Genomic DNA, 24781 nt, shown 5'->3' on the forward strand with positions numbered 1-24781 from the left:
GACTTTCCAGCCGCTAGGATGGCCATGCATGGCGTCAAGGGCCCCGCTGGCATCAAGAGCAGCACAGGCATCGAAGGCACAGCTGCATCGATGGCACTGCTGTCACCACAGTACAGAGTGCTGAGAGGGTACCGAGGCATCGAGTATCCTGAGGGTACCAAGGTATGGAGTGCATCAAGAGCACACAGATAGAGGGCATTGTGGCAAGTGCACCAAGGGCACTGTGCTGAGGGATTGAACCAAAAGCACCTTGACACGGAGTGTAGCAAAGGCACTGTGGCACCGAGGGTACACAGTCATCAAGTGCTGTGAGAGACTGTGACAGAGTGCGCTGCACCACAGCACCGAGGGCACAGAGTGCAGCAAGGGTACCCTGATATCGAGTACAGTGAGGGTACAGAGTGCGAGGGACTGACATCGAGTGTGCTGCACCTTGGCACTGAGGGCAGAATGCAGCAAGGGCACCTGACATCGAGTGAGCTGCACGTGGGACAGAGGGCACAGTCGAGTGCATTAGGGACACTGACATCGTGTGCACTGAGGGCACTGTCGAGTGCACAGTATTTCGGCACCGCAGCACTGACGGCAGAGAGGCCTTGATGCCCAAACTGGTGCAGCGAGACTGCAGTTCCACAGATGCTAATGGCACCGAAGGCCACCTTGGCATCATGCGCAGTCAAGCACCTTGACACAAGGGTGACCCTGGACCTTTACAGCATCAAGGATATCATGGTACCAGAGGATGGGCCCCATCCCCAACACAGTCCAGACATCGATGCGTCAGACGCATCGGTATGGCACTGAAGTGCGGCAGTAAGCTGCTAGCCCAGGGTCTGCTCACCCTCTCTCCCAGGGAGATTGCATTGCCAAGGCTGGTAAGCAGGAGGGGAGGCAACGTCATCCAGGGCTAGTGCTCGTGGACACGAGTTCCTTGATACGTAGGGAGAATGAGCTCTCCCCCACCCCCCTCCCCGACAGGTACAGCATGGTCCTCGATACTTCTACCATCTGAATCCATCGATGCCCAGTGATTGGTGAGCTGCCATGGAACTCCAGCCCAGGTAGAACTCAGGCGAGTCCCCAGGCTCAGCGGCCTACACAGATCACTGACAGACTGCATAGCCCCATCCTGCCAGCACTGTGGAAAAAGACACATGGCAGAGAGAGCACGGAGAGGACAATTACAAAACCTGCAGAAGCAGTTTTTTTTTTTTTAAATAAACTCTGCCAGGCTGCAGAGGAGAGAACCCACCATGCGGCCGGCAGACAGTTGGAAACAAGAACAAAACTACAAGAAAAAAAGCTGCAGCTCTAGAAAAATCCCTTACAAAACAGTAAGGAGAGGGCAAAGCTAAATACCAAAAACACATTTTCTGGAAAAAAAAAAAAAAAAAAGGAGCATGACCTCCACAACCATGAGACGAGAGCTCTGTGGAAAAGAAAAAAAGACAGTGCCTCTGCCTAGGGGGCAGGGTTATCACTACAGCTGCACGTGCTCAGTAGGGCATGCTGAAAGCTCTAGAATCTTTGAGATCAAAGTTCCGTGCCAGGCTCCATCCAATGATGTCACCCATCCTGCTTGTCCTAGGAGAAAATAAGGTATTTTATTCTGACTTTCCCAGTCAATATACCAAAAACTGAACCTCTCTATACTCTGCTGTATATCAAATTTAAAGGTGAATTTTAAGAGGCATGTGTGCCAAAAAGTGCAGATGCGTACACATCTAGCACATGTATGTGTCCAACTGATTTTATAAAGCTTTCCAAAAGTACCGATGCATGAATATCTCACATCAAGTATAAAAGAGGTGGAATGAGGGCAAGTCATGGGCATTCTGGGGCAGGGCCAAGAGATAGACACCTATGTAGTGAATGCTGCACACATCCAGTTCATGTCTGTGCAAATTTACTTCTGCTATTGTTCAGGTATAAATAAGAATGTTTTCGATCACTGGATGCTGAGTCTTTGACCCTAAGATAAGTGCACCTTTTGAATTAAATGTACATTCGGAAATGTTGTTATACGCTTTTAAATGCAATACAAAATTCTAAAAAAATAAATGAACAGACCGATGATTAAGAATAAGGCAGAAGATTTATAAATGTTTTGCACATATTTATTCTGATGATGCCTGAATATGATGGTCCAATTATAGGCACTGCACTAATTTCAAATGAAGTGGGTTAATTTCAGAAGTACATTGAGTGGGTTGCTCTCTTCTATTTGGGAAGGTGTGGACTAAAATTTCATAGCCACATATGAACTGCTTGAGGTGGGTCTGGGTAAACTGGGGGAGTTCAGGCTAAAGAACTAGGGGGGGTCTTGACTTACAGACTGGGCAAACTGGTGGACAAACTGATTAAACTGGTCATTTCCTTCACACATGCATGTTATAAAATTTCCTCACTTATGCATGTAAATGCAGACAATTCCCAGCTGTTCGTGTAAATACTTAAAATTAGGAGCACACACACGCGCTAAGCCTATTTTATAACACGTGCATGTTCTTGCACACAGGATGTAAGATTTCAGCATATGTGATTGCATGCCCATATACACATATATATGGGGGCATGCATGCTCGTTTTAAAGTTACTCTTATCTGCAGAATATAAATTATTGTAAATAAAATTAATTTTTGTGACGTGAATCATACAGAAAAGGTGAGGCTACCATGAAGACTATAAGCAAGCACCAGCTCACAGTCCCAAGCTCAGTGCAAATTTGCTGGCAGTGCAAATCTAGAGAGCAATGCCCTGCACACCTCAACTAGGGACAGGAGGGTATGAGTTTGGTTTTCTTGTCATTAAAGGATTGTCTATTACCAGAACAGTGTTAATATGATTTTGAATTAAAAGATCAATCACGGAAATCACAAATCCAGATCAGACGTAACAGATGCATCGAAAGCTGTTTCTTGTGTTGGTTTCATGCCCAAGGAATTCCCTTTGGCAGAAAAAAAATGTAACTTTTGAAATGATTTACTATATTTGCATTAAGTCATTAAATATAGAAAATTCAAACATACTTCCATGTTTTCATTCTAATCTGCAATTCTCCAATTGTTTGACCTCAAAAACTATATAAAACAATCATTTTCAGATCCATTTATCCCTTGTATTTATCTCAGCATTTTAAAAATATAATTTGAAAATTCTCAAATTGTAGACACCTTTTTCATATATAAATCTGAAATATATAGCTTATAAATACGTTTTCAAAACCCATTTTCAAAATTTTTGTTTCAAAAATTTCATAATGGCACTTATTAGGCAAAAAATAAATCCTTAAAACAATATTCATCTACTACCTGGGGAGAAGACCAATAGCAATCTGATTAGGGACCCAGTTCTTTAGAGACTGGTAAACATTGTAATATGGAAATTAAATCAATTTTTTTGCATAGGGGCTTCCTTCCACAGAAATACAAAAATCAGCTAGCCAAACGGCAATACATACAAGAACAGGGGAAAAAAGCAACATATAATACTACTTTTTTGAAAGGATAAAAGCATTCCTCTTTCAGATAGCTTCAATTCCTGAGCTTGCATCTTACTTTCCAGTTAATTAAAGCACTTCAATATAGCTAATCAAAAAGCTGGCCATGTGGAAATGGTTACATGATGCTTTCTCTTTGAACATTTTTAGAAAGCTCTTACCTAACCATACGGCTGCTTGCAAATGCCAAAATGCTGGTAATCTGATGATCCCCCCTATTCATGTTCTCTTCAGTGGTAAGTGCCAGTAAGGTGGCATCCCACCAAGGCTCAATAGGGGATTTGAGAGAACTCAGAGATCCTGATACAAGCCAATTTAACAAATACAATAGCAATGCACCTTTGTCAATGTCTAGGCAACCTATGATTGTTACCCTACCTGAAACCGACCCATCTTAAGAACTCCAACCCCTGAGTTTGATATTCCAGTAGCACCATCAGCATTTTGAAAACCTGTTGAAAAAATACAATAGTTTAGTATGCTGTTTGAGAGATTTTCCCTATCCCCCCCTTTATTCTCTTTTGTCTGTTATGCCTGTTAGAACGAAAGCATGCTTATATAATGACCTATGGTATAGTCACACAAGGGTCAAAAAACAAACTACCTCTTCCTTACTGAAATACACAATGTACACAAGAAGAGGACATATCCAACAATTGAATTCATTTATTAATATATACCCCAATTACCTAACATTAAAATCTCTCTAGCACACTCATCCATCACACATACATCTAAAACCAATATTCATCAATGAACATAAAGTGTTTTTTATAATATATATATCCTATGATATGACTTACATTTTTTTTAAACATTTATAAAGCACTGATGTTTGTCCTAACGTCCAAAGATCTTCGTTTCGCCCGTTTTGTCTAAAGGGCTTCTTCAGGGATGGACTTAAACATCAAAGAACATCCAGAATAACTTTCCCAGACAGTACTTATGTTTCTTCCTGATTAACCACTTCCAACAGACATCATTAGTGTCTTCATCAGCCTCATAAGAATCACCAACTTGCTCGGTGTATATCACGGTCACGGATTTTTTTTTATCACAAATTCAAACAAAACCTAAAAACCTGGTTATTCAAACAAGCATACTACTAACTGTCTGGGACCAATTCTATCCACTTACATCTCCTTCACAATTACTCTTGGTTTCCCCCTCCCCCCCCCTACTCCCTCCCCCCTAGAAACGCTCCTCTCCGTTAATTTTCCCTATGTAAATGAACTCTCTTTTGTCAAGTTATCTTATAAGTTAATAACTATTTCACCAGACCCCTTGACTCCCTTATATCACTGATCGTTATTCTCCTAGTTGATTTTATACTTTGTTTATCGTTTTATCAGAATCTGTTGTACTGTAAAGCGCTTTGCTGAGTTATTGTTATCTGTAAACCGAGGTGATGTGCCACACGTGTCGTGGTATATAAAAATCTTTAAATAAATAAATAAATCACACGCATAAAATATCGACTCTTGTCATACCCAACATATGAAGATTATAGAACCAGTTGATATCCAATTCTTCAAGAAATCTTCAACTGAATGATTACTCAATCTGTATTGTTCATTCATATCTTATCCCGGAAGGGAATTCACCATCCGGAAATGACCGGGATAAGATATGAATGAATACAGATTGATTAAGTAATCATTCAGTTGAAGATTTCTTGAAGAATTGGATATCAACTGGTGCTATAATCTTCGTATGTTGGGTACGACGAGTTAAGAGTCGATATTTGTGCGTGTGATAAAAAATATCCGTGACCGTGATATACACCGAGCAAGTTGGTGATTCTTATGAGGCTGATGAAAACACTAATGTCGTCTGTTGGAAGTGGTTAATCAGGAAGAAACAAATACTGTCTGGGAAAGTTATTCTGGATGTTCTTTGATGTTTAAGTCCATCCCTGAAGAAGCCCTTTAGACAAAACGGGCGAAACGAAGATCTTTGTTGGACGTTAAGACAAACTTCAGTGCTTTATAAATGTTTAAAAAAAATTTAAAAGTCATATCATAGGATATATATATTATAAAAAACACTTTATGTTCATTGATGAATATTGGTTTTAGATGTATGTGTGATGGATGAGTGTGCTAGAGAGATTTTAATGTTAGATAGGTAATTGGGGTATATATTAATAAATGAATTCAATTGTTGGATATGTCTTCTTGTGTACATTGTATATAATGACCTATGCATTATTACATTATCAATTTACTGTATGTTTGCAATAAATATGAAAAAGAAAAAGGAAAATTACATGGTCGTACAGATACTACAACACTATATCTAACAAGTTTAGGGAGGGGAAAGCATAAAAGTGTTTCCAACTTGTGATAAAAGCACCATAGCATGACATAGATGCACTTTATAATCACAAATAAGGAGGTCATTAACCTGCAATTTCTGAATATTCATGGTTTCTTTCACCACTCCAATTCGATGTTTTCAGACAGACACGACTATATAGATAAGAGAGAATGAACATACTCACCGTCCTTCTGGGGCTGTGCCGCAGTAAATACTTGTCCAGTTACACTTGGGGGAGCTACCATTGTCACAGGCTGCAAAGAGTAAAAAGGACATTAGCTGCTCCATGACGACTATAGAAATCAAGGAAATAGCTGAAGGGAACAGTAAGCTAAACAAAAAAATCTTCATGTCAGAAAAGTAAAAAAAGTGAGGAAAGACACCATTATGGTTTTCCAAACAGGTGGCTGAAAACGTAAGGGCAAAAAGATAATTCAAGAAGTACAAAGGATCTCAAAAAGTGCATAGGGAAGAATATCTGGTAAAGTTGAAAGAATGCACAAGCTGATTCATGGTGAACAGGTAGATTGGCTGAATGCTGCCATTAGACTGAACGTCCCACAAAGAAACCTGCGTTCTGCCAATAAAGGCTTATTAATGTTATTGTCTGTTCATTCAGCCCATCTGAATCAGGTGAAAGAGAGAGCTTTATCACTTGCAGGACCCAAAATTTGGGACATGCTTCCAACATCTATTAGAAAGGAGACTAATTTTAAACAGTTTAAGCGAAACTTAAAAACATGGCTTTTTAGTGAGGCTTATACAAGTCAGTCTTAAAAAGTTTATTTTAACATTTTGCTTTTACTGTTTCTGTATTTGACGTAAGTTCACCTTTTTTTTTTTTTTACAGAGAAATTTGATGCTTTTGTTTTATGTTATTGCATTTATTTTATTTTAAGAATTGTATTTTATAATTTTATGATGTTAAAGGAATTTTAGGTTTTTCCTTTTATGAACGTTTTTAGATTTGTTTTTAAGCTTATATTTAGGATAAATCTGATATCTTTTTTATTATGTTGTGAACCGTTATGATGGACCCCCTTAGTGACAGTATACAAAACCTAATAAATAAATAAATGCAAGGAAACACGATGGCAAAGGCAAAAGCAGAAGAAAGGATAGCCAAGATAGCAAAGGGAAGTGAAAGATAAATGAAGAGAAGTTTCTTCAGGTATGTCAATAAAAGGACAAAGTGCAGAGAAGATTCACAGGAGAAGAAAAAAAAAAAGACTGCATGGAGAGGGAGACAAGGAAAAAGCCAAAATGCTGAATTCCTTTGTTCAGCGTTCACTGAAGGAGGCATTGATACAGACCACCAATTACTGGCAAGGTTAACTATGGTAACAAGGTAGATGGCACACTGTTTATGGAACAAAGAATGTGTGTGGCACTAGCAAAACCACACAAGTAGACACAGCTAGGAGCTGGATGGGATACATCCTAAGATATTAAGGGAACTCCAAGACGATTTGGCAGTTCTGCTGAAAGATCTGTTCAATATATCTTTAGAGACTGGAGTGGTCCCATGGAACAGGAGAAGGGCAGTTGATGCTCCCATTCATAAAAGTGGTAACAGAGAGGAAGCTAGAAATTGTAGGATGTTAAGTGTAACGTCAGTGATAAGAAAATTAATGAGGACCTCCCCTCCCACCAACACACACACACTGAAGGAAAGTAGCTGGCAAAGTAGCGAGAATCCAGCAGGTTGCAGAATCCGAGACAATACGGTTTTACTAAGGGAGATCGTGAGAGACAAATCTAATCAATTTCTGATTTGGTGACTAGAAATTAGATCAAAACCCAGGTATACAGTTTACTTGGTCTTCAGTAGAGTTTATGACACAGCCCTCATGAGGACTTTAATCAGAGTGGAACCAGGCTGCTGGCATTAACCTTTAAAAAGGAGACAGAGTAGCTTTTAAATTAAATGATGGGGGAAAGCCAACAGTTGCTTAGAAGAGCATGGTTTGGAATAATACATCTTTGAAGGATAGTAACAAAACAGGGATGTTTGGACATCCAGACTGACATTGCAATAAATGCTAAAATAGCCCATATGCCTTTAAATAAAGAGCAAACATAGAAAGATTCCAAATTAACATCCCGCTTAGTTGACAGATGTAATTCAAACAAAATACATACTTTGAAATGTCTGTATACAAATGCTAAAAGTCTGAAAAAATAAGATAGGAGAGTTAGCATGCATAGCACTGAATGAAGAGGTAGATAAAACTGACATCTGAGATACCTTGTAGAAGAGGATTACCCAATGGGATAACACCAAGGTACAAATTGTATCAGTGATAGGATGGATCAAATTGGTGGAGGCATGGCACCATATGTTAAAGAGGGCATAGAGTCATTCAGGATATAAGTTTTACTGGAAACAAAATGCAATGTAGAATTTTATGGCTAGAAACTCCATGTGAGAAGGGGAACAGAACAGTGGGGGTGAACTACCGTCCACCTGACTGGAATGAACAGACAGATGATGAAATACTAACAAATTAGAGAAGCCAACAAAAATAGCAACACAATCATAATGGATGATTTCAATTACTGCAATATTGACTGGATAAATGTCACTTCAGGACATGCTGAGGAGGTAAAGTTTCTAGGTGAAATAAAAAGACTGCTTCATGGAGCAGCTGGTACAGGAGGGGGAGCTATTTTAGACCTAATTCTTATTGGCACACATGATTTAGTGAAAGATGTAATAGTGTTAGGGCCATTTGACAATAGTGATAACATGATCAAATTTGACTTAACTGAAGGGAGGACACTAAAGAAATCTGGTGCAATAGCATTTAATTTTCAACTGGGAAATTATGAGAAAATGAGAAAAATGGTTAGAAAAAAACTGAAAGGAGCAGCTGCAGATGCCAAGAGTTTACATCAGGCATAGACGTCGTTTAAAAATACCATCTTATAAGCAGAGACCAGAAGCATTCCACGCATTAAAAAAGGTGGAAGGAAGGCCAAACCACTACTGACATGGTTAAAAGGTGAGGTGAGAGAAGCTTTTCTAACCAAAAGAAAAGAACATCCTTCAAAAAATGGAAAAGGCATCCGAATGAAGAAAACAGGAAACTGCATAAGCACTGGTATGGCTAAGGAAGGCAGACAGATTTTGAAAAGCTTGCTATGGAAGAAAAAGCTCATAACTTTCAGGTACATTCGAAGCAAAAATCCTACGAGGGAGTCAGTTGGATCATTAGATCAGAAGTTCCCATACCTGTCCCAGAGGACCCCAGTCATGTTTTTGGGATATCCATAATGAACATGCATGAGAGAGATAGCAAATGTTGCTTACCTGATGTAACAGGTGTTCTCACAGGACAGCAGGATGTTAGTCCTCACAAATGGGTGACATCGAGGATGGAGCCCAACCACGGAAAACTTCTGTCAAAGTTTCTGGAACTTTGATTGGCCCCTACTGGGCATGTCCAGCACGGCACCAACCCTGCAGCCAGCAGGGGTCCCCCTTCAGTCTTGTTTCAAAGCTACAGGCAGTGCCAACAAATAAAATAAGAAAAACGAACCCAACACCGCGGGGCGGCAGGCGGGTTTCGTGAGGACTAACATCCTGCTGTCCTGTGAGAACACCTGTTACATCAGGTAAGCAACATTTGCTTTCTCACAGGACAAACAGGATGGTTGTCCTCACAAATGGGTGAGTACCGAGCTGAGGATGTCCGAACGTGCACCAAAAGTACCCAACGGCGTGCAACAGGCACAACAACTGGGGTGAAGTTTGGTAGAGGAGATCCGCACCCCACCGGGTAGGCGGAAGGGTGTTGGTACGTCATGTTGGAAAAAGGTTACGCAAGACAGATTGGCCGAAGATGGAATCCTGTCTTCCAGCTTTGTCCAAACAGTAGTGGGCTGCAAATGTATGGAGAGCACTCCAGGTAGCAGCCCTGCAGATGTCAGGAAGCGGCACCGATCGAAGGTGTGCTACTGAAGTCGCCATGGCCCTCACAGAGTGTGCCTTAACACGGTCTTGAAAGGGAATGCCAGCTTGCTGATAGCAGAAAGATGCACTCCACCAACCAGGAGGAAAGAGCCTGCTTACCCACAGGTTGCCCTAACTTGTTAGGATGGAAAGAGACGAATAATTGAGTGCTCTTCCTGTGGGCAACTGTACGGTCTAGATAGAAAGCTAGAGCACGTTTACAGTCGAGAGTATGCAGAGTCTGTTCCCTGGAGTTGGAGTGGGCCTGGGAAAGAAAATAGGTAGAATGATGGATTGATTAATATGAAACTACCTTAGGTAAGAATTTAGGGTGAGTGCGGAGTACTGCCCGGTCCTGCGGATAGGTAACTAGGGCCTGTAACTCACTAACCCTGAGAGCTGAAGTGATAGCCAGAAGAAAAATCGCTTTCCATGTGAGATATTTAAGGTCACAGGAGTGAAGAGGTTCAAAGGGTGGTTTCATAAGGCGACCAAGAACCAGATTAAGGTCCCAAGATGGGGCCGGAGGACGTAAAGGTGGCTTCAAATGGAGCAAGCCTTTAAGAAAGCGTGTTACAAGAGGTTGTACTAAAATAGGGACACCCAAATACCTTTATGGAAGGTGGCTACCGCACCGACATGCATTCTAATGGAAGAGGTCTTTAGACCTGATTCTGACAAATGCCAAAGATAGTCCAAAAATTTAGGAATTGGACAGGAAAGGGGATCAAGGGACTGCGAAGTGCACCATGATGTGTACCTTTTCCATTTGTAGGAGTAAGATTTTCTTGTGGAAGGCTTTCGTGAAGCGATGAGGACACGAGAAACTGAATCCGATAGGTTAAGTGGTTGAAGGACTAACCTTTCAACATCCATGCCGTCAGGGACAAGGCTTGGAGATTGGGATGGAGGAGGCATCCGTCGTTTTGAGTGATCAGATGCGGGTCCGTTCCCAGGGGAATGTGTCTGCAGATGGAGAGATCCTGCAGTACGGGAAACCACACTTGGCGTGGCCAGTGCAGTGCTATCAGGATCATAGTTCCCTTGTCCTGACGTAGCTTCACAAGAGTCTTCGACAGAAGAGGAAGTGGAGGGAATGCATAAAGCAGACCGGTTGTCCACGGGAGGGAGAATGCATCCCTGGGCCGAGAGTGCTGAGACCGAATGAGAGTGCAGTAATTGGCCACTTTGTGGTTCTGAGGGGACGCAAAGAGGTCTATGTGGGGATAACCCCATTTCTGGAAAAGAGAGGTCGCTACCAAGGGATTGAGTGACCACTCGTGTGGTTGGAAGACACGGCTCAGCCAGTCTGCCATAACATTTTCTACTCCCGGCAAGTAGGTGGCCCTGAGGTACATGGAACGGGAGAAAGCTTCTGCCCAAATCTGCGCAGTTTCCTGACAGAGAAGGAAGGAGCCTGTGCCTCTCTGTTTGTTGATGTACCACATGGCCACCTGGTTGTCCGTCTGAATCAAGATTATGTGATTTGATAGGCAATTTTGAAAAGCCCGGAGAGCATATCGGATTGCTCGAAGCTCCAGGAAATTTATCTGGTGTTTGCCTTCCTCTAGAGACCAGAATCCTTGAGTTTGTAGACCGTTTAACATGGGCCCCCCAGCCGAGGTTGGAAGCGGTGGTGAGAATTATTTGAGGATCTGGTGGGTGAAAGGGCAAGCCCTGTAGGAGGTTGGACTGATTTTCCACCAGGCAAGAGACAGACGGAGTGCATCGGTGATGCGAACAATGGACGACAGAGGCTGAGTGGCTTGGATCCATTGTGATTTCAGAGTCCATTGCATGACTCTCATGGCCAGATGGGCCATTGGAGTCACATAAACTGAGGAGGCCATGTGTCCCAGCAGAATGAGAAATTGGCGAGCTGTTGCTGTGGGTTGAGACTGCAACTGGCAAGCTAGGGACACAAGGGTTTGAACACGTTGATGAGGAAGGAAGGCTTTTGACTGTAAAGTGTCCAAGTCTGCTCCAATGAAGGATAAGGTTTGAGATGGGAGTAAGTAGGATTTCTCGTAGTTGACAAGAAATCCTAGAGAAATTAGAGTTCGGATTGTCAGGGTCAGAGAAGACAGAGTGGTTTGCTGGGTTGTGGCCCTGATCAACCAGTCGTCCAAGTAGGGGTAGACACGGACGCCTGCCTTCCTGAAGAACGCTGCAACCACTACGAGACATTTGGTGAAAACTCGTGGTGCGGATGCTAGGCCAAATGGGAGCACTCTGTATTGATAGTGGTTTTGGCCTACTAGAAATCGGAGGTATTTGCGATGAGACTGAGTTATCGCAATGTGGGTATAAGCATCTTTTAGGTCTAGAGAGCAGAGCCAGTCCTCTCTTTGCAGCAGAGGGAGAAGCGAGCCCAGGGTTACCATCTTGAACTTTTCTCTGTGAAGGTACTTGTTGAGAGCCCGTAGGTCCAGGATTGGTCGAAGTCCTCCTGACTTTTTTGGGATCAGAAAGTACCTGGAATAGAACCCTAGTCCGTGTTGTGAGAGAGGAACGGGTTCTATAGCGTTGGACTGGAGGAGAAGGGAAACTTCCTGCTCCAGAAGAACAGAGTGGTCGGTAAGTCTCCACGCTTGCAGAGGTGGAGAGTCCGAAGGAAGAGTTAGGAAGTTTAGATGGTAACCTTGTGCAATTATCGCTGGCACCCATTGATCTGTGGTGATGCGATGCCATGTTTCTGTAATGTGGCTTAGTCGACCTCCTACTGGTATGTTTGGTAGCGGGACTAGGCATCTGCTCTCTAAGTGAAAGTCAAAACCCCGACGCAGGGCCTGGTTGCGGAGCTGTTGTGGGCTTTTGCTTTCGAGGTTGGCGAGGCTGAGGCTTTTGATACGGCCTCGTTGACCTAGACTTGGTGTGTGGGGGATAATACTTCCATGGACAGAAGAATGACTTTTTGGGTTCCCTCTTAAAAGGTTGTTTAGAAGGGAAGTCAGAAGGAATGGATGAAAGCTGCTTAAGGGTCTCGTGATGATCCTTTAATTCAGCAACTATTTGGTGAATTTGCTCACCAAACAAATTATCCCCTAAACAGGGCAGGTCGGAGAGCCTGTCCTGAACCTCCGGGCGAAGGTCAGAAGACTTAAGCCAAGCGTCTTGCTGAGATGGCTGTAGCAGATAGTCTAGTGGAAGCATCGAAGATGTCGTAAGATGTTCTTATCTCATGCTTTCCAGCTTCAAATCCTTTAAGTACGAGGGTTTGAAGGTGTTGTTGGAATTGTTCTGGTAAGGTATCTGAAAATTCCTGTATCTGCTTAAAAATGACCCTGTTGTATTGGGTCATATACAGCTGATAAGAAGCTATCCTGGAAATGAGCATGGCTCCTTGGTATACTTTTCTGCCTATACTATCTAGGAACTTGCTCTCCTTGGTAGGAGGTATGGATGAGTATGGCTTTATTCTTTTAGCTTTCTTTTGAGCGGACTCTACCACAACAGAGTGATGGTCTAGCTGTGGTTTTTGAAAGCCAGGTGCTGACTGTACAAGGTAAGTAGAGTCAGCTTTTTTGTTTACTGGAGCAACAGATCCAGGAGTTTCCCCAATTCTTTTTTAGAAGGTCTAGAAAAACCTGATGAATTGGAATGGAAGTGATGACTTTTGGGGCATCCAAAAATTGGAGTAATTCCATCATTTGGTGCCTGTCATCTTGCTCCGATTGAAGCTGAAAAGGGACCAATTCTGACATTTCCTTCACAAAATTTGTGAAAGAGAGGTCCTCGGGGGAGAACGCTTTCTGCTTTCAGCAGGAGAGGGTGGTGAAGGTAAATCATCGGTATCTGTGGAAGTATCATCACCCCAGGTGTCATAAGGGTCAGGTTGTTGACCTGTAGGACCACGAGGGGGTTGGATACCTGAAGGTCCCGGCTGAGGCTCCGAGAATCCCGAAGGAATCACCGGAGGCATCGAAAATACCTTCGGAGGCATCGGTGCGGGCATCGAAGGCATTGATGGAGCCGATGTGCGTATCGCCCCGGAGGAATGTATCAGTGGCGATGGACGACACGGCATCGATGGGACTACTCCCGAAGGAGGAATTCGATAGGGTGTTTCTGCACCCGATGAAATTGGCATCGGGGAGCGCACCGGTGCTGTTGGTGACCCAGGTATCACCGGTGGAAGGGCGGTCACGGGCGCTTCCATCCAGGCGAGCAGCGATGCCAGCGCTGCTGGAATCGGGTCGGTGACTGGTTCCACTCTCGGTGGCGGAGTCGGTGCCAAAGGAGTCTGGAACAGTTGCATCGCTTTGTCGATGGCCTCCTGGACCAGCCGGTCCAGTTCTTCCCGGAGACCTGGGGTAACAATACCCGGCTCCGCGGAAGAGGGAGGCTGAGGCTGAGCCGGAGGGACCACCGTCACCGGTGGAATCGCGGCTCCCAAACCCCGATGGGGAGAGGGTTGCCTCAGTGTCTCAGAAACAGAGGTGGACGGTGCCACTTCTGGTCGAGACTTCTTCGGTGGCGGCTCGGACGGTACTGAGGTCGATGACTTCGATTCCTCGATGGTCCGAGACTTGCGATGTCGATGACGATGCTTTTCCCTCCGATCCCCGCGATCCTCGGGGGAAGGGACGGGAGTTGATGGTCGTGGAGACGTCGATGGCAGACGGTCACCGGGAGGTTGCCGATGATGGAAGAACTTCGACGGTGCCGGTTCCGAGGACGTCGATGCGATGGACGGCGGAGTGTGAGCATGGAAAAGGAGTCCCATCTTCTCCATTCTGGCTTTGCGACCTTTTGGTGTCATAAGGGCACATTTGGTGCAAGTCAGGACATCATGCTCACTCCCTAAATATAATACACAGACTCTGTGAGGGTCTGTGATAGACATGGTGCGCGTACAATCTGGGCACCGACGGAACCCCGACGCCATGGCCATTGACCAAAACTTTAGCCGCGGGACGGTCGATGGCCAGCAGGCCGCAAAGGCCAAACTCGACGGTAATCGGCGAAAAATGGCAAAAAACTTACCGAAACACCGCGGGCTAAATTTAGATAGAGGAGGGACCCCTGTGGGGTGAATTTTACTTCAAAGAAGTTCAAGAAGAGTTTCCTGTCAGGAATGTGGTAAGAGCTCCTTAACCGCGTGGCTACTGCTGCGTGGAAAAAAGAAGACTGAAGGGGGACCCCTGCTGGCTGCAGGGTTGGTGCCGTGCTGGGCATGCCCAGTAGGGGCCAGTCAAAGTTCCAGAAACTTTGACAGAAGTTTTCCGTGGTTGGGCTCCATCCTCGATGTCACCCATTTGTGAGGACAACCATCCTGCTTGTACTGTGAGAATACATGTACTGCCTCCTGGGATAAGCAGCATGGAATCTATCAACCTTTCGTGATCCTGCCAAGTACTTACGATCTGGATTGGCCACTGTTGGAGACAAGATACTAGGCTTGATGGACCTTTGGTCTGACCCAGTATGGCAAATCTTGTGTTATATTCTTAGGTCCTGCAAGGAGAATCAAATTGAGCAGCATGGGGTTAAGGCCCACAGTATGGGCCAGATTAATAATTGGTTGAGACACAAAAGGAAATTACAAATAAATGGAATTTATTCTGAAGAAAGGCGATTAGTGAAGTGCCTTAGGGAGCTGTTCCTGGGCCAGTTCTGTTCTCTGGTGGCTGAGGAAATGAGAAGTCATTATTTGGGATGAGCTTGGGTAGGGGGAGAAAGACTAGAGGGGGGGGGCAAGCTGGTGAAAAAGACATTGGTGGACAAGGATGGTGGGGGGGGGGGGGGGAAGAGAAAGAATGGAGCAGTAGTGGGGAATGGACTGGGAGTCCCCAAATATTTTGGCACCCACACAGTAAAAACCCATTGGGAACCCCTGCTCTAGAACAAGTGGTCATGGTCTGAGACTCCAGGGGGTAGACTCTGGAGCAAAATCAAAAAATATTTCTTCATAGAAGGGTGACAGATGCATGGAAAGGACACCCAAGAGGCAAAAATAGTAAAGGAATTCAAAAAAAGTATAAGCAAAGGACAGAGGATCTCTAGTGGTAGATGAGTGATAGGAAAGCCAGAGACACAAGGGGTCTTGTGGCACTGCACAGGGGCGGGAATTAAGACTTAGATGGATCTTATCTGCAATATTGCATCTCCCAACCCTATTCCTACAGCAAACAACCCACCCTTCATATCCTCAAAAGCAGACAAGAAGCGTGAAACAGAAGTGCAGAGAATGAAGCATGACCTAGTAATAATACAGGCCATGGGATAGTCTGGTTGGTACCAGTGGGCTACAACTCCCCAGAAATCAACTAAGTCAGTGCCAGCAAGTTGGTGGTTGTCTGGTACTGCCTGGTAAGTTGACGGGGACCTAGGAGGCCAAATGTTTGGGCAATGGCTTCAGCAGTTTTAGTTTAGATTATTAAAAACCTTGGTGGGATAATATAGGGGTAGAGCTAAGTATTGAATTAGGTATGAGATTTTGTATATTCATTTACCAGAAGGGAAGAGACGCAATGGGGTAACCTGCATGGAATGGTGGTTACAACCCTAAACAGCAATGGTATAGCTGTGTCAGGCTTCCAAGAAGGCACTGGGGTAACTTGTATAGAGCAACATTACCACTCTAGACAAAAGTAGTACACCTGCACCAGGTTTCCAAGAAGGCTGAGGTAAACTGAGTGACCACAGTTTAAACCCAAACATCAATGTGTATAAGGAGGACAAATGTTTTGAACAGCCTCAATTTTCTTTGACTGTGTACATTACTAAAAAATTTAATAAAACAGGGAAGGACACCTGGGTGTTAGGTTAAGTATGACCTACTAAGGTGGGTCACAATAGGTTTTTGGACATGCTTGAGATGGATATGAAGGCCAGTGTTGAAAAAAGAGTTGAGAGATCAGTTAAGACAAGAGCTGGATGTGGAGGGCAAGCTAGTGTTGATTTGCACACGGGAAGTTACGTGCTAATCTACCAAAAGTGGTAGAAAACTAGAGAGAAAATCTCAGCTGGGCAAACTGGACAAACTAGTTGGTCTTTATCTGTCATCATTCACTGTTGTGTTATAATAATCTTCAGTATATACTGCAGATCTCCCAAAAGTGTCTGATGTCTGTCAGTGGAACAGACTGCCTTTTACTGCAAAGATATCCTGCACTCTTGTTGCTGGAGCTCAGTGGTCCTAAATGGCATATTTGTGCAAATGCCACAGCTGAGGACATGTTCTAACCTTAAGCATCACACACAAACTTTGTGATGATCAGTTATTAACATTTTGAAGCCGAAGGAGTACTTCTTGAAGCCACTGGTCTATTCAGGTAGTGAGAAAAACAGCCAAAGCAAAAACAAAGCCCAAATGTTTGAGAAAAGGGAAGCTGATGTTGCTCAAACAGGCTGCATCAAAAAGTAAAGGAAAAGTTTCTCAGGGCAAGGTAAACTACAAGACACAGAAATGCCACCAAAAACATGTGTAACTGGGTAGAGAGTCAAATGAGGAGGCCCAATCACAAAATAAATTGCTCTCAGAGAGAAAAATGAACAGTACAAATGCACCACAAACAAAAAGAATACTGAGGGAGTACTGCACAACTGCAGCTAGGCAGGAAATCCAGCTTACTCCTGTGAAAATCCTTTTAGCTTTTCCACAGCTATCTAGTAGATTGACCACACTGGCACATTTAAATGTCGTTCACTTGTGTGGTAGACTCATCTTGTTTGTCTTCAGAGAAACATATTTACTACAAGGTCAATACAGTAAAGTGCGGCCGCGGTTACCCTGCTCCTAACCCGCTTTCTACTCACTTTTCGGCCGTGTTAGTCCAACCCGCGATACACTATCCCCTTTAACCCACTCTTATCTCCTCTTTAAATCACCGGGTAACCCCTTCCGCCCGCGGCATGTATATTAGATGTAAACGATTGAATTAGCTATTCCCTCCCATACAGTAACGCGCGCCCCGACTATCGCTTTTTTACCCTGACGTTTTGCCGCGCGTTTAACCTGCTAACTTACCGCCTACCCTTACCCCTGCGTTAGAGGCAGGGGTAAGGGTAGGCGGCAAACTTTCCCCTAGCCCCCGCTCACCTGCCCTGGCCGGTCCATGGGTGCTGGTCTCCGGGGCAGCCCCAGTCCTCTCCCCTCCTCCCGAAGCAACGAAAGCGGAAAAAAAAAATCGAAAAATCGAAAAAAAAAAGTAGCAATGAAGTGGACGGTTCTCCTACGCTTGGGATTGCCAGTCCTCTCTCCCCTCCTCCCGAAGCAAGGCGCATAAAGCAGCCTTGCTTCGGGAGGAGGGAAGAGAGGATTGGCAGTATAAAGCAACGAAGCGACTTACTTTTCTTGCAGCCCCCCTCCGGAGACGGACATCGGCAGAGACGGACCGCGGCTCCCCTGCCTCAGCTGCCGGCAGCGAAGATGGATGCCTGCACGGGCGAAAGCGGCCCCTGTACGTGCAATTGGGCTGCTCAAGGCGTGACGTCACGATGTTTGGCATCACGGCATGTGACGTCACATCTCCCCTATACCTTTGTGATAAGCGGATATGGCGCAGACATGCACTCAGATGGAGGAAGTTTGTAGGTCAGACTCAGAGGTGCCAGAGATAGTCCAGGAACCTTGTTGTGGGGCAGGAAAAGATCTATTTCTTGTGTGGTGCACCTTGACGAAAATCTTTTCCATTTGGAACAATAAGATCTCCTAGTAGAAGGCTTTTGTCCTCGTAGCTTCACGTGGGATACATTATCAGAAAGGTTAAAGGATTGTAGTATTAACCTTTCAACGTTCAAGCTGTCAGACAGGGAGTGAAGGTTTGGATGACGCAACAGCCCGTTCTGCGTTATCAGAGTTGGATCTGTGCACAGGCGAACTGGTTGCTGGATTGAGAGGTCGCATAGGATAGGAAACCAGGGCTGACACGGCCAGTAAGGGGCTATGAGGATTATTGTGCCCCCGTCTTGCAGTAACTTCACAAGAGTCTTGCTGATGAGTGGAAATGGAGGGTAGGCATATAGGAGACCCATTGACCACAAGTGGGCGAAGGCATCTCGTGGCGGTGAGTTGAGGTTGCGATGTAGAGAAGAAGTTGTCCACTTTGTGGTTTTGAATTGACACAAAGAGGTCTAATGTGTGGGTGGCCCCACTGGTGAAAACTTTTGTTTGCTACAGTGGTATCTAGGGACCATTCATGGGGATGAAAGTTCCAGCTGAGGTTGCCTGCCACCACATTGTCCATGGCTGCCAGCTAGGTTGCTCTCAGTAGCATGGAATGGGAGAGCATGCAGGCCCAGATCTGCGCCACCTCTTGACAAAGCAGGTAAGAGCCGGTGCCCCCTTGATTGTTAAGGTATCACATTGCTACCTGGTTGTCTGTTTGAATTAGGATTACCTTGTTGGAGAGGCAATCCCGAAAAGTGAATGGTCCCTAGATACATATCGAATTGCCTGGAGTTCCAGAAAATGTATCTGTTGCTTTGCTTCCTGTGTGGTCCAGGTGCCCTGGGTTTGGAGGTTGTTGACATGGGCTCCCCAACCCAGGTTGGATGCATCTGTTAGAGTAATTTGAGGTTGCGGAGGCTGGAAGGGTAGTCCTATCTGAAGATTGGACCCCTGTACCCACCAAGCTAGTGAGAGACAAAGCTGATTGGTGACAGACAATGTGGTACGTGTTGATTTGACTGGGACCACTGGGACTTTAAAGTCCACTGTGCTACCCTAATGGCTAGTCAAGCCATTGGGGTTACATGAACCGTGGACGCCATGTGACCTAACAAGGTTAGTAAATGACGAGCTGTAGTAGTTTGGCGAGTCTGCACTGCTTTGGCCAAGGTTGATAATGTGCGTGCTTGGTCCTTTGGGAGAGATGCTTTGGCCTGGATAGTGTCTAGATCTGCTCCTATGAATGAAAGGATGCGAGATGGAGGCAGATGTGACTTGGGATAGTTTATTAGAAATACCAAGGATTGTAGTAGACTGATGGTGAAATGGAGGGAATGGAGCACTTCCTGTCAGGATGGACCTCTGAGGAGCCAATCGTCTAGATACAGATAAAGGTGGATATTGTTTTGTCGCAGGTGAGCTGCGACTACTGCGAGGCATTTTGTGAATACATGGGGTGCTGATGCTAAGCCGAATGACAGCACCCAGTATTGGTAATGATTGTGGCCTACTACAAACCTGAGGTATTTTTGATGAGGAAGGTATATGTCAATATGGGCATAAGCCTCCTGGAGATCTAGAAAGCAGAGCCAATCTCCACGTTGCAGTAGAGGGAGCATGGTGCCCAAGGTTAACATTCTGAACTTTTCTTTGCGGTGATGTTTGTTTAGGGCGCGTAAGTCCAGTATAGGATGAATGCCGCCCGATTTCTTTGGAATTAGAAAATACCGAGACGAGAACCCTTGACCCCACTGCAGCAGACGGCATTGGACTACAGAAGGGTCGAGAGCTCTGTCTCGAGAAGTGAAATGTGTTTGGTTAGACCCCACGCTGGACAAGATGAAAGGTTCGATGGTAGCGTGAGGAAGTTCAGATGGTAACCATGGGTGATCACAGAAAAGACCCACTGGTCTGTTGAAATTGTGTGCCATATGTTGGCAAAGTGGAACAAGCGGCTTCCTACTGGAATGGGTGGGGATTGTCTGCCCTCTAAGTAAGGAATCAAAACCCCGATGTTGGACCAGTCTGTGGGGCTGGTTGGGGTTTTGGGGCCCTGGGATGTCGAGGCTGACCTCTTTGGGAAGGTCTAGGCTGTTGAGTACGGGATGGAAGTGGATAATGCCTACGTGGCTTATAGGATACCCTCCTAGGATCCCGCCGAAAAGGCCTCTTGGTAGATAGGAAGTCCGAGGGGAGAGTGAACAGCTGGCGCAAGGTGTCATGGTGATTTTTTAATTGCGCTGTTTCTTGAATTTTGTCACCAAATAAATTGTCCCCTGTACATGGAAGGTCTGCCAACCTTTCTTGGACTTCCTGGCATAGGTCAGAGGACTTGAGCCATGCCCAGCATCTGGTGCTTATGCCTGCTGCTGATACTCTTGAGGCAGTTTCAAAGATGGCGTATGCTGCCCTGACTTCATGCTTTCCAGCATCAAGTCCCTTCTGAAGGATTGTGGTGAGCCCTTCCTGATATTCATCTGGTACGGTTTCAGAAAATTCTTGGACTTTCTTCCAAAGATTTCTTGAATACTGAGTTATGTATAGCTGATAAGCCGCTATACATGCCATCAGCATAGAACCGTGGAAGACTCTTCGTCCGAAGGCATCCAAGGATTTCTGTTCTTTACCTGGAGGGGCGGAAGAATGAGGCCGGGATCTTTTGGCTTTCTTTTGGGCAGACTCAATGACCACAGATTGATGGGGCAGTTGGCTTTTTTGAAACCCTGGAGCTGACTGGACCAGATAGGTGGCATTGTGCCAGGGTGTTACCAGGTACGTTGTAACTAATCAAGGAGCACTTCATGTACTGGAACTGCCATGACCTCCTTAGGGGCATCCACAAATTGTAGTACCTCAAGCATCTTATGCCTGGCATCCACCTCTGTTTGCAGTTTAAAAGGGATGTTTCAGACATCTCCTTAATGAAGTTTGCAAATGTGAGGCCTTCAGGAGGGCAGCAGCAGCGTTCTTCCAGGGGTGAAAGCTCTGATAGGAGTTCAGAGTCCTGAGTGTCAGAAGAATCATTACCCCAGGGGTCATATGGTGTATCTCTAGCAACTTGTGGCTCTTCAGATAGAGGTATGGGTCCAAATCCAGCTGGATCTGGTGGTGGCACCGATGGGAAAGTTGGAGGCACCGAGGACGGTGATGGCATCGATGGAATCTGCTTTCGATGGACGTCGGGGAGGCAACAGACCCGATGGCCCTGGAACTGGCTCTGGCATCGGTAAATTTTGTTCCTCATCCGATGACAACGGAATAGGCATCAGTGTCTGTGGTCTTGGAGGTGCTGGCACCGATGGTAATGCACCAATTAAGGCATCTAGGCGATCAAGAAGCGGAGCCAGCATGGTGGGCATCCGTTCGGGTGTCGGCATGGGAGCCGGTGCAGATTGGAATCCCTGGTGCCTGGAGTACCGCCTCTTGAACCATCCGGTCCAATTCCTCCCGGAAGGCTGGCATTGGTAGCACGGACACCGGGGTGGAGGCTCAGAAGACATTGCCGGAGGGTCCACATGTATCAGTGGAGTCTCTGCTCCCAGCACCGGTGCCGGTGGGGAATGCCTCGGTGTCCCGGGTCCAGAGGGGAATGGGGCCCCTTGGCCGGTGGCTGTCGATGCCGAAGGCTTTCTGGTGGCGGCATCGGAAGAAGGCTTACGTCGATGACCATGTGTTTTTACCGATGTTCGGTCCGGTCCTTCTCCGGCACCGAAGAGGAAGATGTCGATGCCTTCCAACGTGAAGAAACTGGTGAAGGATGGTCACCGGTGTCTCGATGACACAGACTTTGATTGCGATGGAGTTGTTGAAGAGGAAGTCTTCTGACTGTGTAGCCTTGGCTGGCGTAGACAGAATTTCGCTTAAAAAGGTGCTCCATGTTTTCCAAGCGAGCCCTGCGGCCTTTTGGTGTCATCTGGGCACAGCTAGTGCACCACTGGACGTCATGAGCGGGCCCCCTAAGCACAAGACACATACATCGTGAGGGTCCATAATGAATATGGTCCTCGGGCACTCTGGGCACTTTCGAAACCCGGTCGCCATCTTTTTAGAAAAAAAAGGGCGGCGCGCAGTCTGTGGCTGTTGGACACCGAAGAAAGCACCGCCAGGAACTGACCACAAGGGATGAGGTAAACTTACCGGCTTCAACGGAGATTGGTGGTCGATGGGAGACCCCTGGATGGGGTAAAAGTTTCTTGAAAAAAATGTTTCCTTGAGGAATTTTCACAAAGCTCCAGAAATCTGCGAGGCTACTGCTGCACGGAAAGAGAGAGACTGAAGGGGGACCCCTGCTGGATGCAGGGTTAGTGGCATGCTCAGTGTGCCAGTCAAAGTTCAAGAAACTGACAAAAGTGTTCCGTGATTGGGCTCCATCCTGATGTCACCCATGTGAGGACTACCATCCTGCTTGTCCTTGGAGAAGAGAGGAAGTAGAAAGGAGGGAGATAGGGAAAAGGTTGGAGGGGGTAATGGGATGAGTTGCCTCTGAGAACCAGGACAGGGATTGATGTCTCTATCTGAAAGGAGAAGAAAGAAGAGTATTAAGAGAAGCAGAGGTGAAATGATCAGGAAGTACTGATCATAACGGTACATGCTAGTTGAGTCCAGTGTTTAGTACTCATTGTTCCTAGAACCCAGTTGTCTGGGTGTATAAGTAAAAATGATATATATCGTTCTACATCGTTCTGCTCGTTGTGGCAGTCAGGTACGCCAAGACGCTGAGTTTATGTAGGAGTTTGGAAGGAAGTAAGATACAGGACTGTGGAAAGAGAAGTGATGAAGGCCATTGCAGAAAGACTAAATGAATTCTTTGCCTCCGTGTTTACTAATGAGGATGTTGGGGAGATACCGGTTCCAGAGATGGTTTTCAGGGGTGATGAGTCAGACGAACTGAACGAAATCACTGTGAACCTGGAAGCTGTAGTAGGCCAGATTGACAAACTAAAGAATAGCAAATCACCTGGACCGGATGGTATGCATCCTAGGGTTCTGAAGGAACTCAAAAATGAAATTTCTGATCTATTAGTTAAAATTTGTAACCTATCATTAAAATCATCCATTGTACCTGAAAACTGGAGGGTGGCCAATGTAACCCCAATATTTAAAAAAGGCTCCAGTGGTGATCCGGGTAACTATAGACCAGTGAGCCTGACTTCAGTGCCGGGAAAAATAGTGGAAACTATTCTCAAGATCAAAATCGTAGAGCATATAGAAAGACATGATTTAATGGGACACAGTCAACATGGATTTACCCAAGGGAAGTCTTGCCTAACAAATCTGCTTCATTTTTTTTGAAGGGGTCAATAAACATGTGGATAAAGGTGAACCGGTAGATATAGTGTATTTGGATTTTCAGAGGCGTTTGACAAAGTCCCTCATGAGAGGCTTCTACGAAAACTAAAACGTCATGGGGTAGGAGGCGATGTCCTTTAGTGGATTACAAACTGGTTAAAAGACAGGAAACAGAGAGTAGGATTAAATGGTCAATTTTCTCAGTGGAAAAGGGTAAACAGTGGAGTGCCTCAGGGATCTGTACTTGGACCGGTGCTTTTCTATATATATATATAAATGATCTGGAAAGGAATACGATGAGTGAGGTTATCAAATTTGCGGATGATACAAAATTATTCAGAGTAGTTAAATCACAAGCAGACTGTGATACATTACAGGAGGACCTTGCAAGACTTGAAGATTGGGCATCCAAATGGCAGATGAAATTTAATGTGGACAAGTGCAAGGTGTTGCATATAGGGAAAAATAACCCTTGCTGTAGTTACACGATGTTAGGTTCCATATTAGGAGCTACCACCCAGGAAAAAGATCTAGGCATCAGTAGATAATAAATACTTTAAAATCATCGGCTCAGTGTGCTGCAGCAGTCAAAAAAGCAAATAGAATGTTAAGAATTATTAGGAAGGGAATGGTTAATAGAACGGAAAATGTCATAATGCCTCTGTATCGCTCCATGGTGAGACTGCACCTTGAATACTGTGTACAATTCTGGTTGCCGCATCTCAAAAAAAGATAGTTGCGATGGAGAAGGTACAGAGAAGGGCAACCAAAATAATAAGGGGGATGGAACAGCTCCCCTATGAGGAAAGGCTGAAGAGGTTAGGGCTGTTCAGCTTGGAGAAGAGACAGCTGAGGGGGGATATGATAGAGGTCTTTAAGATCATGAGAGGTCTTGAACGAGTAGATGTGACTCGGTTATTTACACTTTCGGATAATAGAAGGACTAGGGGGCATTCCATGAAGTTAGCAAGTAGCACATTTAAGACTAACCGGAGAAAATTCTTTTTCACTCAATGCACAATAAAGCTCTGGAATTTGTTGCCAGAGGATGTGGTTAGTGCTGTTAGTGTAGCTGGGTTCAAAAAAAGGTTTGGATAAGTTCTTG

The 24781-nt window shown here is 45.1% G+C and overlaps 1 protein-coding gene across 1 annotated transcript in view; it reads right to left on the minus strand.

The window, feature by feature from the left end:
* Positions 1-24781, minus strand: part of WNK1 (WNK lysine deficient protein kinase 1) — a 395379-nt gene that overhangs the window by 97860 nt on the left and 272738 nt on the right. Inside the window, exons 23-24 of the mRNA XM_029597482.1 lie at positions 6003-6072; positions 3878-3951 (exon numbers count right to left, since the gene is read on the minus strand). Coding sequence (XP_029453342.1) covers positions 3878-3951; positions 6003-6072 — 144 coding nt within the window. The remainder of the gene's footprint in view (positions 1-3877; positions 3952-6002; positions 6073-24781) is intronic.

Source organism: Rhinatrema bivittatum, chromosome 4, assembly GCF_901001135.1.
Source record: "Rhinatrema bivittatum chromosome 4, aRhiBiv1.1, whole genome shotgun sequence".
Taxonomy (NCBI): domain Eukaryota; kingdom Metazoa; phylum Chordata; class Amphibia; order Gymnophiona; family Rhinatrematidae; genus Rhinatrema; species Rhinatrema bivittatum.